This window comes from Aythya marila (genome assembly GCF_965140915.1).
Source record: "Aythya marila genome assembly, chromosome: W".
Classification (NCBI taxonomy): Eukaryota; Metazoa; Chordata; class Aves; order Anseriformes; family Anatidae; genus Aythya; species Aythya marila.
In genome coordinates this window covers 3028311-3044597 of record NC_139081.1, presented here as the reverse complement: position 1 = coordinate 3044597, position 16287 = coordinate 3028311, and the positions used below count along the sequence as shown (strand labels likewise).

The 16287-nt window shown below is 55.0% G+C and overlaps 1 protein-coding gene across 2 annotated transcripts; it reads left to right on the top strand.

Annotated features, from left to right (window-relative positions):
• Positions 1-1334: 1334 nt before the first annotated feature.
• Positions 1335-14700, top strand: LOC309889538 (dnaJ homolog subfamily B member 5-like; the record flags this gene model as incomplete). Of its 2 annotated transcripts, none has more annotated exons than XM_082782388.1 (4): positions 1335-1372; positions 5600-5844; positions 9030-9628; positions 14467-14700. In XM_082782388.1, 4 exons carry the CDS (start codon positions 1335-1337, stop codon positions 14698-14700), a joined length of 1116 nt encoding a protein of 371 aa, XP_082638514.1. The 2 variants fall into 2 exon arrangements, with proteins under 2 accessions (XP_082638514.1, XP_082638513.1); XM_082782387.1 differs by lacking the exon at positions 1335-1372 and adding an exon at positions 2349-2416.
• Between the last annotated feature and the right edge of the window lie 1587 nt (positions 14701-16287).

Here is a 16287-nt window from a genome sequence, read left to right as displayed (position 1 = left end):
GGACCTCGTATCCACACCGCCGGGACCCCGCCCCCCCACCCCCCCCTTTCTGCCCCCACGCCCCGCGGGGGGGGGGCGGGGGGGGTGACAGCCCCGTGGGGGGGGGGGGGTATTCCCCGGGGTCGTGGGATGTCCCCCGTTTGGAGGGGGGGAAAGGGTCAGCCCACCTCCCCATTTTGCATCGCATCGCAGTCAGGTGGGCGGGAGGGAAAAGGTTACCCCCCCCCCCGGTGGCTGGAGAGGGCAGCGAGGCAAGGGTTAATACGAACTGTTAACCTGCACGGCGAGGAAGGGGTTAATTCGACCCCGTGTGACCCCCACCCCCCGTGGGGCCGGACAGGGTGGTGAGGAAAGGGTTAACTCCCTCCATGTGGTGTCAGAGTGGGGTGGCAAGGAAAGGGTTAACCATTGTCCCCAATGAAGTGACAGCCGGCTGGGCAGGAAGGGGTTAAATCCCCCCGGTCCCACGAGGTTGACAGCACCCCATAGGGGGTTTGGGGGACAAGGTCCTCACAGGGGTCACAGCACCCCATGGGGAGTTTGGGGGACATGGTCCCCATGCAGGTGACAGCATCCCATAGGGGGCTTGGGGGGCACATGATCCCCACACGGGTCACAGCACCCCATGGGGGGTTTGGGGAATGGTCTGCAGGTGACAGCTCCCCACAGGGGCTGTAAGCGGGTCACTGTGCGGGGAGGGGGCTGGACCCCGTCCCCGTGTGGGTTGGAGTGGGGCTGGAGGTGGGGACCCCACACAAGGAACCAGCAAAGGGGCTTAACCCCGTCCCTGTACAAGTGCATACACCCCTATGGGGCTAGGAATCAGGGACCCTGTGTGGGGGGGGAGTCAGGGGGGTTAACCCCATTTTCACGTAGGTGATGGTGCCCCAGTGGGGCTGGAAATAGGGGCTCAGTGAGGGGGGCTTACGCCATCCCCATGCAGTCTTGTGCATTCCAATGGGGCTAAAAGTGGGGGACCCTACTCTGGGGGGGTACAGAAGTCTAACCCCATCCTCATGCAGCCCCCGGCGGTGGGGTTGGTGGTGGAGTTTCTGCGGGGCAGCCAAGAGCTACAGGTTAACCCTGTCCCCACACAGGTGCCGGCACCCAAGTGGGGAGGGTTTGGGGGGGGGGGGGCTGGCAGTGGAGAAGGGGGATGCGGGCGGTGCGTGTGGGGGCCCAGGGATGGGATGATTCATTGCGTGTACTCATGACATTGCTGGCTGCTTCCCTGTGGCTGCCAGCCGGCACGGGTAGCACTGCCTGCCCCAACACGCTGCATTCCCCTCAAGCTGCCTGAGCAAAACTTGGGGTTCGCCCACCCTGGCACTGCTATGCCGGCCATCCTGCTCTTCTGGAGCCGCGCGGAGAGGTATGCACCCAGCACAGCTCCAACACGGTACCCCCTTGGCACCTCCATTTACAGACCCTGCATCCCTTGGGGTTTTCTCCCCAAGGGTCATTTTTCGGGTGGGATGCTCTGCGCCGTGCGTCCAGACGGAGGATGCTCAGCCCCGAAGTTTCTCTGTGCTGGGGCTGGTGGTTGAGCTGGGGGACCGGGGGGACATGTAGTGGCTTTGAATTCCCTTGGCACATCCTGGGGTACCACACAGCAGGAGGCATAAAGGAGGCACAGTTGGCATAAAGGTGACTTCTCCAGAAGTAGGTTTTGTGCCGATGGGAGAACTGGGAGGGGAGGTCGGAGCTGCAATGGCTGGACCGTGGCTGCCAGACCCCTCCTGCTCCAGCACAGGGAGTAGTGTCAGCACCCAGGGAAGGGGGGGACATGCATGGGGACCCCCAGAGGGCCGGTGCAAAGCAGTCTGTTACTTTTTTCTGCCTCATGGTGCATCAGTGCTGTCCTATTTTTCCCCCTCTCTCATGTGCTATGTGGCCCCACTGTGACTGACATCGGGAGTGAGCGATTAATTGCCGGGGACACTGGGTCCCTTGTTCTCGCCGCTTCTGGGGGGGTGGGAGGCAGCTGTGTTGGGGCTGTTAAGGTAATAGGGGACTGAGGGTGGGTGCCCCACTGCAGCAGCAGTCTGGGGAGTGGGGAGGATGCCTGAGCCAGCTGTGGAAATAAATGCTTTAATTTGGAAGCCGGGAATCTGAGTATGCCACACGGGTCCATGCACCCACCCCGTGCCTCTTAGCTCAGGAAAGCAGCAAGAAACCACCTAGAGGAAAGTTGCTGCCTGTCAAGCAACTTCATGGATGGGCTCCTGTGCTGGCAGGGAGGGAGCCCAAAGCCTCCAAAAGACAGCTCACTGGCACCCACATCCCCTCAGCTGGGGCTGATTTCAGAGCCGCTGCCTTTGTCCCTGCCAGGCTGAGGAGCTGGCACAATGTTTAAAATAAAGGTAGAGCCTTTAAAGATGACCATTTGGACTCGGAATGTCTTTGTAAAGTTTCAGTAAGTGTGTCCCTCCCCATGTCTTGTGCTTGTGTTCTCACGGCCGAGGAATAATTAATGGTCTGAGGTGCCTGGCTCGTCACTGTGCCGCGACCATACAGTGCAGGGTGGAAAATCTTAGTGGGGCTGCTGGCCGTGTGGGTTTGTTCCCTTACATGACTGCAGAGCAGAGGGATTATGTCAAGTGATTGCTATTCAGCCGACTCACCGATCCAGAAGTTGCATGGTCTGATGTCATGTGCAGGGCTGGAATTTTTTTTTTTTTTAATTATTTATTATTTTTTATGGGGAGAATGGGGGCTGGGCTATTGGCATTGCAGCCACCAGCTGGGAGATGCCCGCACCTTGCTCTGCAGCTGGGCATCTGTGGTTTTTCTGAACCACGGACCCTTTTTCCTAAGGTGTTTGGGGAAGCGAATGCAGGTGCTGATACCACTTACCCATCTTGAAGCCCCCTGCTCAGCAGCACCTTTCCCCTGCTCCCAAGCAGGTTAAATGGGAAGGCAGAGCAGGATGATTGAGCGGCAGGGGGGAGAGGAGCCTGTGGTGAGGTGCAGCTGATCCCGGGGAGGTGGGAGGGAGGCTGTGCAGGGACAGTTGTTTTACCACCGCACATGTGAGTGTTGCCTCCAGAGTGTGGCTTAACCCGACGGGTCACCCACCAGGGCATGGGGACAGTAGTGCCAGGTGATGGGGCTGGGAGATGTAGGTCTTGGGGCAGGAACAGGACACGGCTGGTCCAGTCCGCGGTGCCACGGCATGAGCATCCCCCAGCAGGCATCCCCTGCACTCCCCCAAAGACCTCTCGAGGGTAAAGACCGGAGACCTTGGGTGGGTGTGGTGGGGAGAGTGACGGTTTGGGTACTTTTATAGGAATTGCTTCAGGGTTTCGGGGGGGGTCTCTGGTAGCATCAGTTTGGGGTGAAATCTGTTTGCGACCTCTGTGCTTTGGTCTGTGGTGTGATCGGGGTGTGAAAAGGGGTTGAATTTAGTGCTGTCTTGTTTGACCTTGTTGGAGGAGGCTTTTTTTTTTATTTATTTTTTTTCCCCTGGGATTGTGTAGAAAAGGGGCTGTCGTCTGTGAGGAAGCCAGGTCCTGGACTGGTCTGTGCTGTGGTGCCCATCAGGTTGCCACCTGTCAGCACACACGGAGCAGCTGACCTTGGCTGTGCTGCTCCAAGCGAAGCTGGTTCCCTCACATTGCCTTCCCGTGGGAGGCTGTGGAAATGGCTTGTTTTTACAGTGATGTAAAAAGACATTTCAGGTCACCTCCCGTGCCGGCTGGGGACCTGCTGCATTTCCCCTTTCCCTCTGTCACGGGCTCCTGCTGGGAGTTATCAGAGCAGATGCAGATGGTGGTGGGCATGGAGTAGAGCATCTTTTAATGGCTGTGTGGGTTCGGCAAAGACGGCTGCTCCTTGCACAGAAGCTGGAGGGCTCCTGCTGGAGGCTGTGTTGGTACAGAAATGTGCTGGCATTTAGAAGCCGGGAGTTGGAGATGCTGTAGGATGCTCTTTATGCCCCCAGAGGCCTTCCTGTGCTTCTAACAAGTGTGGCAGCACTGCCTCTTGCTTCTGCCCCTAAAGCCTGTGGGGTGGATGGTTCCGGCAGCGCCTGGCCCCCTCCTCCAGACCTCCAAGTGACTGTTATGGGGCTGGGGCAGAAAGGGCAAAGCTGGTGGTTGGGAGCAAAGGGTCCCTCCAAGACCTCCACCAGGAGCAAATGGTTATGGACAGGGGGAACACCTGGTATGACTGACGGAAAGGGTCTGATGCAGAAACCCATTTGCTGGAGGGGCTCAAAGGGCTGGAGCTGCCCAGGTTGGTTTGTCCAGGGCAATTCAGGGCTGTCTGGAGCAAGGGGCAAGGGTGGGTTTGGAGCAAGCTCAGGGAAAACAAACAAACAAACACAACAAAAAAACAGGGCTGGAGAGGGGAGTAGGATGTGAGCACAAAGGCTTAGCAGAGAGCACTGAAGATCAGAGGGTCAGCTGGGGGCAAGGTCTGGAGAAGAGCATGGCAAGGAGCAAGCACCGAGCTGTGCTCTGCCAGGTGGGACAGAGCAGGTTAGGCTCAGCAGGGACAGGAGCTCACAGTTGGAAAACTGAAGGGTAAGGAGCAGTGGGAAGTGTGCTTTAAGGAGTGTAAGTCTTGCTCAGCTTTTGCCCCGAGCAGTTGGTCTCATGTCTCCTCAAGCTGCTCTCTGAATTTCCATGACTCTGTTGGGTTTGCTGCTCCAGCAGCATGCCTATGGAGTGAATTAATTACCCACCCTTCCCCTTTGGGTTTTGGCCACTGGGTTTTCAATGCCTTAGTATAGGCATGGCTTTGTCCTAAGCCTCCCACATGATGGGGAAAGTGAATGCACAGAGCTGGTTGCCTGTGCTGACCTCACTGCGTTGTGTCAGGCTGCGATGACATTTTACCACCTCTTAATATTTCTGGCTTACTGCAACATTTAGTTGAAGACTCTAAGGGAGTGCAAGTCAGGCTAGAAAGTGTTCCCCCCTCCCCCCCCCCAAAAAAAAGAAAACCTCCCACCATCACAAGATGTTTCTGTCTAATGGCTTCATTCTTTCTCTGCTAAATACAAATTACAGCTCTGACATGCTGGAAGCACTTATCTCCAGCTGAATGCCAATTGCTTTCAGGAACAAAATGTTTGAAGTTCCTTTGAGGTGAGCACAGTGGCACAGTCCCTGCTGGTTCTTCATCTGCGCTGCCACTCCCCCAGCCCCTCGAGTCTCTCCTCTCCTTGCTCTGGGCTGGCAAAGCCCCAGGAGGCGGCCAGTAGGAGGTTGTGGGGGGGACGGGACAGCTGAATTTAGACCATCACGCCTCCAAGCGGCCTCACCTGATGTCGGCCTCGCCCCTATAATAACCCAGCGCAATGCCTCGGTGGTCCCTGTCCAGGATGACTCTCCACACCCTGGAGCTCAGGGAGGCAAAGGCAGAACCCAGGGACATGCAGGTCCTGCCACGCTAATGTGTCCCCCCACTGCCGCTTCATGTCCTCGTGCTTGGCTTGGGCCCCTTGGAGGAAAACATGGACTTGAGCTGGCTGTGTTGCTGCTGGCCGGTGTGATGCAGGGAGAGGCAGCTCTGCGATAAGTGTGTGCTGCTCTGATCTCCGGCTGCCCGAGTGCCATGCTCTCCTTGCAGCCAGCTGTCTTTCTGCTTTCAGGAATAAGTACTCAGCACCAGGCAGCGTCGCCGTCATGGGGAAAGACTATTACAAGATTTTGGGCATCCAATCTGGAGCCAATGAGGATGAAATCAAGAAAGCCTACCGGAAAATGGCCCTGAAGTACCACCCTGATAAGAATAAAGACCCCAATGCCGAGGAGAAGTTCAAGGAGATCGCAGAGGCTTATGATGTCCTGAGTGACCCCAAGAAGCGAGCCGTGTATGACCAGTACGGGGAGGAAGGTAAGGGGACCTGTGCTCCTGCTCCGAGGCAGGGCTGGCCAGGGCACAGAGGCATCCTGGTGGCTGTCTGTGTGGGTCCAAGGAGGTTCATATGGGGTGAGGGGGTGTTTTTGCACCCCCAGGGCTCATGCCTGCCTCCGAATCAAGGTTACTAGGAGCAAAAGTGGGGAGAGCAAACACTCCACTGACCCCACTTCGCCTCGCTGCCAGAAATAATGTCCCAACCCATTTCTCCGCCAGCTGTGCCACAGTGGAGCCACTTTTGCTTCTCTTCCCAGCTGGGGAGATGGCACTTGAGAGCTCCACAGTGCTGCCTCCAAAGGGCGAGCACTGAGGTGATGGAAGTAAAAAGAAGCTCCCCTCCTGGGTTGTGCCTGCACACTGCGATAATGCTTTAGCAACCCTTTACTTGGCCTAAATTTCCCAGCCCAGTAACGTCCCTTTTTCCTGGATGTCCCCCCGCAGGATCCCCGGTAGTGTGCTGGTTAGAGTGCTAGTTCCACTTTTCTCCCCGGTACAGGCTGACCTACATGAATCAAAGCTTTTCCCAATTTAAGTAATAGGTTTTTGTTTTGAAACTAAGTGGCTGCTGTTGTCTCCTGGTTGGCATGGAGGAGGAGAGCAGCTCCACCACACACAGCCTTATTATTTGAATATGGAAGACTGCAACCCTATTTGCTTAAGGTGAGGAGAGCACTGAATAGCATCTGCATTAATCAGCCAGGTACTTGGGTGCTTGAAAGAGCAGCAGGTCAGCTATGGACAGGCTGCTCGGTGGAAGATGCAGCCCCTCCTGTGTGCCCAGCAAGCTGGGTGCTTTCACACCCAGAAGCTGACAGACCCCTCCCGGTTTATCTGAGCAAAACTACAGAGCTGGGCGAAGCTTTGGAAAATCTCTGCCTGGCAGCGCATGCTCTGCCTATATGAGTTCCTTAACCCATTATTTATGTCACCGCCACAAGGGACGCACCGAGTCACAGTGATTTGGTGCTGTTTAAAATTAGAAGCGGCTATCTCAAGTGAGAAACTAGCATTTCCTTGGAGGCATTGCCGAAATTGGACCCTGCCTTTGCATTGGCCTCTAACTGGCATAATGGGATTAAGGCAACTGTGTAAAGGTGAAACCTCCTGGCTGCAGCCTGTTGGGGATGGGGGCTCTCCAGGGATGACGGCGGCTAAAATAAGAGTGAGTTAAGTAGTAAGGAAAAAATAAATGCAGAGGAGCAGCCCCCTCGTTGCAGCGGGATGGGGAGGCTGGGCTTGAAACAGGCCTTGCCTCTCCATCCCTGGTTCCGGGGCCACAGACAGGACCAGAGTTTGGGTTGAATTACCCAAAACAGGAAAAACATCAAGTTTGGCCCTTCTTAAGGGGCATGGGGTTGTCTGGAGAAATTGCAGCACTTGCCCCATGGGGCTCATGCACCAGCAACACCAAACCCCTTCGATGTTTTTGGCAAGCAGTGCTGGTTGTCTTAGCCTCGGTCCTCTCCCCTTCCACTCCATGCTTTTGGGAGTCTCTGGGCTTTTGCCCCCCAAGCAAGAGCAGGGCCTGGATTTCCTTGTGACTTGTAGCCACTCTTGAGTTATCCTGGAGCTCCCCAGTAAATAGCTCTTTCCCTGCTGGCCCATAATCATGCACCTGGCCTCTTCCTTTTGTGATCCATCCTCTTGTGCAGAGCGTGCCCCATCCCTCAGGCCAGGGGAGGCCACCTTCCCCTGCCCAGGTTTCTCCATAATTCCAGCTGCGTGAGCAGCCAGACACGGTGGCAGAGCCAGTGGTGTCCAGAGAGCTTGTGCAGAAAGTCAGGGTGCTGAGAAATGTGAAAGATGTGGAAAAGTTTCATAGCGGAGAGAGGGTGCTGGACGTGCTGATGAGGTGTCCGGACACATGGCAGGACAGGGACTGCCACATGTCCTATCTCGAGCAGTGACTTCCACACCAGTCCAGCATTCCTGCAATGGGAAACCTTTCATTTTCCAGCAAATGCTTGGTTTTCTGGAATACGTGGCCTGGGGGTGGAGGGGTCAGTGTTTTGAGGGTCTTTGGGGTCCCATGCACTGGGGTGGGCTCATGGGATTTGTTCCTCCTGCCCTACAGCCCAGTCCCCACATGCAGCACAGACTCTGCAAGGGTACAGACGTTTGTACAGCAGGGCAGGGGCCAAAGGATGAGAGCCATGGACCACATGAGGAGGCTGAGAACATCAGAACAGACCCCCACATTTGTCCACTCTGTTTGTCCCCCTTGTATCTCCCTGCTGCCAGCAGGGAGGATGGTGGCACAAGTGACAGCCCATAAGGACTGTGGTGGTTTTACCGTGCTGGGCAGCTAGACCCCACAACCGCTCTCTCACTCCCCCTTTTAGGTCACTGAGGGTGTTCTGCAGGTGTGACCTCTTCTGGGGGGCTACCTGGGGCATGCCTTGGCTGCTTGGGATTTTGCAGGGCTCACAGTGGTGTGAGGCTTTGCCCAGCACCTGGCAGGGCAGTTCTGCCTGGAAGTGGCTGTTGGAAGGTGCAAGCCTCAAACTCTTCTGTTGGTTTGTGAATTGGGCTGCTAGAACCCTGGCTGCTAGAACAGATAACTCACCCAAAGTGGGTTTTGTGCAGCACAACTGGATACCACAGACCCAGTGCATTGACCGTGGCAGATCAGCACATGCAGCTTGGAGTGGCCGATAAAAGTCTGGCGGGATGCTTGCTCTCCTGTAACGCACAGGGCTTCTCTGAACAGGTGTGAGTCCTCATCAGCAGGCATCTGCAGCAGCAAAGGCCTGCAGAAGGACCTGCTCCAGTTCATGCACTCGCCTTCCAGCCCCAGCTACTGGTGGCTTTCTCTGCCACGCACCATCCCATCGCAGGGATGCATTAGGAAATGAGTTAGATGAAAAGGCCATGGCTTGAGAGGAGGTAACCAAACAAAACCTGAACAGCTTTTGAGCTGGAGCTTGCTGGGCATACAGGCAGGGCTGTGTGCTGTGAGTTGAGGTGGTGCCTTCTTGGCCCACAGGTGGGTGACCAGAACCTCTGGTTGCTGCTGAAAGGGCTGCCTGGAGCCAGTAGAGCCCGTGCTGCTGCATGGAAAGCAAGGGTGCTGTGGGTCCCAGCACAGTACCACTGTGCAGAGCCAGCAGCTTTCTTCTGGTAAGGAGTGTTAATGTTTCATCTTCCCCCTTCTCTTCTAGGTCTCAAGACTGGAGGTGGCTCTTCAGGTGGCTCAGGGAACGCTTTCCACTACACCTTCCACGGAGACCCCCATGCCACCTTCGCATCTTTCTTTGGAGGCTCCAACCCTTTTGATATCTTCTTTGCTAGCAGCCGCTCCCGGGTGTTCAATGGCTTTGACCAAGAAGACATGGATATCGATGATGATGATGATCCTTTCAGTGCCTTCGGCCGGTTTGGCTTCAATGGCATTAATGGGGTTCACCGGCGGCACCAGGAGTCCCTGCACACGCGGAGGAAGGTCCAAGACCCGCCCATCATCCACGAGCTGAAGGTGTCCCTGGAAGAGATCTACCATGGCTCCACCAAGAGAATGAAGATCACCCGCAGAAGGCTCAACGCTGATGGCCGGACCATGCGGACTGAGGATAAGATCCTAAACGTTGTCATCAAACGGGGTTGGAAGGAGGGAACCAAAATCACATTCCCCAAAGAAGGGGATGCCACGCCGGACAACATCCCTGCTGACATCGTCTTCATCCTCAAGGACAAACCTCACTCGCACTTCAAGAGAGATGGGACGAACATGGTCTACACTGCAAACATCAGTCTTAAAGAGGTGGGTGTCAGTGGAAATGCCCTGGGTGAGAAGTGGCGCTGGGTTGTGGCCAGGACAGGACTCAGTCCTTGTCCTGTGCCGAAAAGGAAGGACCAGGTAGGGTGTGAGAGACATGAGCAAAGTCCTCTGCAGAGAGGAGCCACAGAGAGCAGCTCGTGCTCAGTTTTGGAGAGTCACTCAGCCTCTATGCTGCAGGTAGGACACGGGTACTACAGTCCTGACTGAACACACCGGGCTGCCTGAGCAAATACAGGTGGTATTTACCCATTTTCTCCCTTCCCCATATGTCTTGCCCTTCTATTGTAGCATAGGGTATTCACGTGTGGAGGAGAGCTCAGATGCACTGTAGGAGCAAGGGAAACCCCAAGTTTGCTGACACAAGTCTGGTCCCTGCTTGTTCATGTTTCTGTCCTGGATGATGCCAGGCACCACCCCACATGAGAGCAGGGTCACACAGAGAAAGGTGATACCTTGACCTTGCTGAGCACTGCTTTAGCCCCGAATGGCTGCTTTCTTTGGTTCTGGCTTCCCTGAACAAAGGGCAAAATCTTCAGGCTGTGAACAAAACCCAGCACATCCAGGCTGTCAGTCCTGGAGGTCATGGTGACACTCGCTGCACCAGAGCAGCAAACCGTGTGAAGGTGGGAGAGGAAGGGGAGCTTACCCAAGAACAAGATGTGCTGTTTGCTGCTGCTGCTGTCTAACTACCTTTTAATAAATCTCAGCTGGCAGCTGCATTTAACATTGATGTTTTTGGCAGCTGCCATTTGCTGTTCCTTTCAGACTGTAGACACTGTCTATCTTATTAATGAGCTGATTTTTTTTTTTTTTTGAAGACAGATTTATGTTCTCAAATACATTTAATAGAAATAAGCTCAATGGGCCAGACCTGAGGTAGGGAAATGTGAGCTCCTGAGTGTGCCAGCAAGTCAGAAGAGCTTTGCAAGGGCTCCACATCCCCGCCAGGGCTGTGACCATCTACGGTAGGGGCAAGGGCAACCCCATGGGGCAGGCAGAGCTGGGTGCTCCTGAAACAAACTCATCTCAAGTTAACCTGTAGTCTTGAGAGTTGAATTTCCTTTGTGTTGCAAAGGGGATTCGAGTAAAGAGGTTTATTCCTGCAGGGGCCAGCTCTGCTGGCCTCTCCAGAAATACTTGGGAGAATACTTGGGAGGCTGCATTATTTATGAAGTCCTGCATGCCATATCTCAGATGTTTCCTTCTGTGCATTCCCATATCTGTTAAAATTACCCCCAGGATGTCTGGCCCATGCTGGTCCAGGTTGATGTGCGCCACATGTGGAGCTGCCCCATGAGCAGCAAGCTAAGCAGCTTGCCTGGCCCCATGCACTGGTGCCAGGCCAGGGGAAGCACTGGCTGCGCTGTGCTGAGCCATACCCAGCTGCTTCCTGCCTGCAGGACACCTGTGATCTCTGTCCAGCTGCCTGTAAACAGGGCATTTGCTTCACATCATGGCAGTCACAAAGAGAGACCAGTAGAAATTGCTGGTGCAGGCAAATTCCTCTGCTCTTTGAGCTGGGCTTCCTGTTATCTGCGCTCCCTCACTGCAAACTGAACATGCTGGGGATGCTCGGAGAGCTGCTGGCCTGGCTGCCAGCCCCAGCCTTCCGCTTGCCAGGGCAGGGCAAGCAGTGCTTTGCTGCTTTTATCTTCCATGAGAAGAAATAGCTTAAGTGCTCTGAAGCAGGAGCAGATGCCAGGAGCTCCCCGATACCATATGCCACCATCTCGGTATGTGGCGGAGTGAATCACAGTACAGCCTCTTCATCACCGAAGCCTACAGCCGTAGCTTTGAATGCTTTCCTTGCACTGTTCATCCTTGCGAGTCTGCCTTTTTTAGCCTGAGCTTTGGTCTCCTTAGCTGCACAGCCAGGTGCCAGCAGGCGTTTGGAGCTGTGATCCCACTCGTGGTCATGCTGGAGACCCCTGGCCAGTGTCCTGCAGCTAAGGGGAGCAAGGCTCCTGGCCACAGCCCTGCAGGGAGCATTTGAGGCACCAGAGCAGGACGGGGTGGCAGGAGGGCTTGGAAATGCAGCATTCGCTTCCTTATGGCCCCTTCTCAAACCTGAGCCTGCTCTCCAGACTACTCTTCCATAGGAACCTGTAGCACCCAGCATCCACAAACCTCTAACCCATATTGTCTCCAGCAGTGCTGGGTGATGCCACCTTGGTGGCCAGGCTGCCAATCTTCCCATCCCCACGTGCTAGTACTTAGGGCACTCGCGTCCTTGTCCCACCGGGCTCCATGTCCCTTGTCAGGGAGGGCTGCTGCTGATGCAGGAGGTGTGAGAAGGCTTCCCCAAGAGACTTGTGGGCTGCAGGGATGTGGCCATTCCTAAAATTACAGGTGCGCACCACAGTGGGAGGCCAAGGGAGGGAGCAGTGATGCTGCTACAGCAGCTGTGCTCCTGAAAGGCAGATCTTCAGACAGTGCTGAAGGGTTTCACGGAGATGGAAGAGGCACCTCATGGCATTCTTTACCTTGTGTCACCTTCCTCGAAGCATCCAGGTGGCAGCATCTGCTGGCCCCCCCATTACTGTCAGCAGAGTGGGACCCGCCACTGACCCAGATAAAGCGCGGCACTCATGGCTCAGCCATCAAACCCACGCTCATTTCATACCCAGGGATAAACCGAGCCTTTTTCTAGGATGCAGGGCAGCTCCTGCAGCTGTGCTCACTGTGCATCGCCCTGCTACAGGCTCTCGCTCGCAGGCACCGGTGTTGCTTCAACAACCAGTTTCTCAAAGTTGGGCGAGAAGGATTAAAAACAGGAACATACGACGAAGGAGCAATCGCCTCTAATTCTTGCGTCTTGGCTCTAAGAAGGAAACACTGAGATCCTGTGTGCGCTCTTACTGCCTGCCTCTGCTTGTGTCCCTCTGCTTTTGCAGGGCAAGCATGGCACTGAGGAGCAGTGCCCATGCTACGAGCCTGGCAGGGGCTCTCTGCTTGGTGTTCCCAGTCCTGTCCCTTGGGCTGGGTGCAAGTGTCCCAGCCACGCTTCTGCTGGCCTACTTTGGTCTTAAAAGCTCATTCTGGAATCTGAAATAGTTGCCTGGCTTCCCTCTGGCCACATTATGGTGAGGATGGAGCAGGGGACAATGTGGGAGTGGTCACCCTCTGTACTCTGCAAGTCCATGGGGTTGCAGCAAAACCTCCTCCAGAGCAAAGGTAGCACATCAGTTTTCTCTTTTTTTTTTTTTTTTTTTTTTTTTTTTCTGCTACAGGCAAAAAGACAGTTGGATGGTCCTGTTGGCTGGAAACCTGAGGTCTAGCCGCTGTACCTGTTCCCTTTCTGCTTCTTATTTTATGGCCAGAGATGTTTTCCTGGCATGTGTACCTGTGCAGCCCACCATGTCGCATGCTGGTGGGTACCAGCCAGCAGAAGGGCTCCAGCATCCCTGGGATAATCCCTTCCTTCCAACCTTCCCTTCCCTCCAACCTGCCAGAGCCGCAACCATGTACCCCCTGCTCACACGGAGCCAGCGATGAACCTCCTCCTGCTGCCAGAAAAAGCTTGTCTGGGAAGAGACCCAGCACAGATGAGATGTGCAAGGAGACAGCAGGCTCCAGCTTTCCTCTTCTCAGCTCACCTGAGCCCTAGAGCCAAGCCCAGCATGGGTGGCTCTGTGTTCGCTTTGGTGCAAAGCCCTGGCACTGCAGCAGAAGCAGCAGCCATCAGCCTCAAGCCAGGGGTCAGCAGGGAAGAAGGGTTGCTACTGCTGCTGTCTCCTGTTGCTCTGGCACTGGAGGCTTTTCCTGGGGAGGAGGCTGCAGAACATCCTCCCCCACTTCCCTTGCAGGGTATCTTTTGGGGACAGGAGGGCTGGGACCCCCATGCCCCAGGCCAAGGGGACAGGTGCTTTGTGTGCAGGACAGGACCAGCCTGCACCATCCGCAGCAAATCCTCCCCTTCCAGAAGTATTGCTCTGCAGTCCTCCGTCAGCAGCAGCCTCTCTCCTTGCTGAAAGCCTGGAGACGCTGCTGCCCACATGTACAGCAGAACTGAGTTATTTAAGGACACGAGGCTTTTCTTGCTGCATTCCCGCATCACGTGGCTCACTAATTCAGGCTGGCTTGCAGCTGCAGCCAGCTTCTGCAGGAGGCAGTGCCTGGCCCTGGGATGGGGATGGCAGCCTGGAAAATCATCTCCTGGCTTTGCAGTGGGGGGATGTGGCTATGTGGAGGTCCCTGCAGCAAGGATGCAGGGCATGCCTGGGCCATTCTCCCCAAGCCTGCAGTTTTGGGGAACCATTGCATTCTTGCTTCCTTCTTAGGACACCAAGGTATAAAAATAGCCAGGGATAGCAGCGCAGTGCAGTAACCCAACCCTTTGCCTGACGAGGGACTGGCAGGGGGGAGCTGCCCCGTGGGGCCCCAGCCTCCAGGAAAGCACAGCGTTGTGTCCTGTGCCAGCATAACCTTCAGGAGGCTTTGGCTGGGGTGGGGGGCACAGGCTGTGCTATAGATAACCCCCGGACTCTGAAGGGTGACAGTTGAACCGCAGAGGCATCCCATGAGCTCAGATGGGTTTTTGGCTGCACACACCCCCCCCCCCCCCCGCCAGGCTCTCAGATTGGGTAGCAAAGGGCTAAATTTGGGCTGCCCTGTTGCTGCGAGCTGCAGGGTGCTAGCTGGAGGCATCTGGTATCCACTGGGAGGAGCAGGGGATGGGGAGTGGGGATCCTGCCTCCTGTGGGGCTTCTGTCCCACAGCGCTGGGGACTGGGAGCGGGGGTGGAGGTCTCACTAGGTGCACCCCTGGGTGCTATGGGGCTGGCAGCCCAGCTGACAGTGTCTCACTCCTTCACCCCACAGGCCCTGTGCGGCTGCACCGTGAACATTCCCACCATCGACGGGAGGGTGATCCCACTGCCCTGCAATGACATCATCAAGCCGGGCACAGTGAAGAGACTGCGTGGGGAAGGGCTGCCCTTCCCCAAGGCCCCCAACCAGCGAGGAGACTTAATTGTGGAGTTCAAAATCCGCTTCCCAGACAGAATAGCTCCCCAGACGAGACAGATCCTCAAGCAGCACCTCCCGTGCTCCTAGAGCCTCGGAGACTCTTCTCCAAACAGCAATACTCCAAACACACATGCCACAGCATCTGGCCCACATGGAGCAGAGGTGCCAGAGCACTTTCAAATGCCAAAAAAAACCACTTTCCTTCCCCAAAAGTCCCCTCCTTCCTTCCCACCCCTTCCCCTCTCAGCCTATTTTCTACTCCAGTGGCAGGGGAATGGTGAGCACAGACTCCTGCCCTCGCAGCTCTCCTCACTGCCAGCTTCTTTTTTTTTTTTTTTTTGGTTTTGTTTTTTTAGAGGTCCAGCTTTGCACAAGCGAGCAGCTGTTTGGCCGGAGAGGTGCATCACTGTGTAGTTTTTGTGTCACCTGCTTTTTAAGCCAACTTTCTGACTAGAGGATGGGCTCGTAGGGGTTAAGCGCAGTGTAAATAGGACTTCACAGGATCTCACATTCCCTGTGTTAGTTTTCTCCTTCCCTCTTTGATACTTGCTGCTGTTAGGGGTCCTGTCCATACCAAGGTGCCAAGGAAACTCCTGAGCGCATACGGCTAAAAGGACTACTCCTGTGTGTGGTGGCCACTGTAGCTGGACTGTTTCTAACCAGGGACCACAGTACCTAGTCCTACTTCAGTCCACTCGTGTGCCAAGACCACCACTGAGCATCACCTGTGCCAATCAATGGAGATCAAAGCACTTGGGGACTGTCCCTTCCAGCCTCCTGCCCCCACTGACCCCTATGCCTGCTGCCAGCTGGAGGGATGGGGGAGCTCAGGGCGGGAGCTTTCTTGTTCAGATGTGTTGAGTTTGCATTGTTGCTTTTTTTTAAAATACATATATTTAGCTTGCTAGGTAAACTCTGTAAGGGTTTGCTCTGCTCACTTTGGGTTTCCTGGAGTGGTTCACCCCGACTTTTGGGGAAAAGCTCAGCCATACCAACATCATGCCTGTGAGAACATAGTGTGTGTGTAGCACAAGTCTGGGTGCAAAAGCAGAGCCAAGTGTCAGCAGAACTGTAGTTTTTGACAAGTGTTTGAGTTCAACCTTAGGGATTTTATTAGGAAGAGAAATTCATATGTATATATTTTTCTACAGGGACATTTAATTCAGGAGGTATTTCTAGGTGTTATGGTGGAACTGGAAGGAGCATGAGGCAATCTGCTTGGTGATTTTCTTTTTAAATGCTGTATTTTTAAAAAATTGGATTTCCATCAGGAGAATTTTTATATTTCTTACCTTTCTTGGTCAACTCTGCCTCTTGCCAGTTTTTCCCAGGAGGGGTCCTGCAGAGCACACAGCACAGTTGACCTAGCTCTGTATGGCTCCTCCACCACCTCAGCTCCGCATCTCCAGCCCAACTGGCACCGAGATAGCCAAAACCAACCCCCCCCCCCCCCCCCCGGGCATCCTTTTTATAAAGAGAAATCACTGACTTGAAATAGGGGTCCAGAGTGTGTGTGTGTCAGCTTATGGCAAGTAGCCTGCCGAGCTGGCAGGGGCTGTATAGCTGTACAGTGCATCATACGCGGCAGGAGGATGGCCTGTGCCACGGCCAGGGCACAGGGAGAGGAGACCTCTTAAATTAAATTAAAGCACTACTTAATTTTGTGACCAGTTT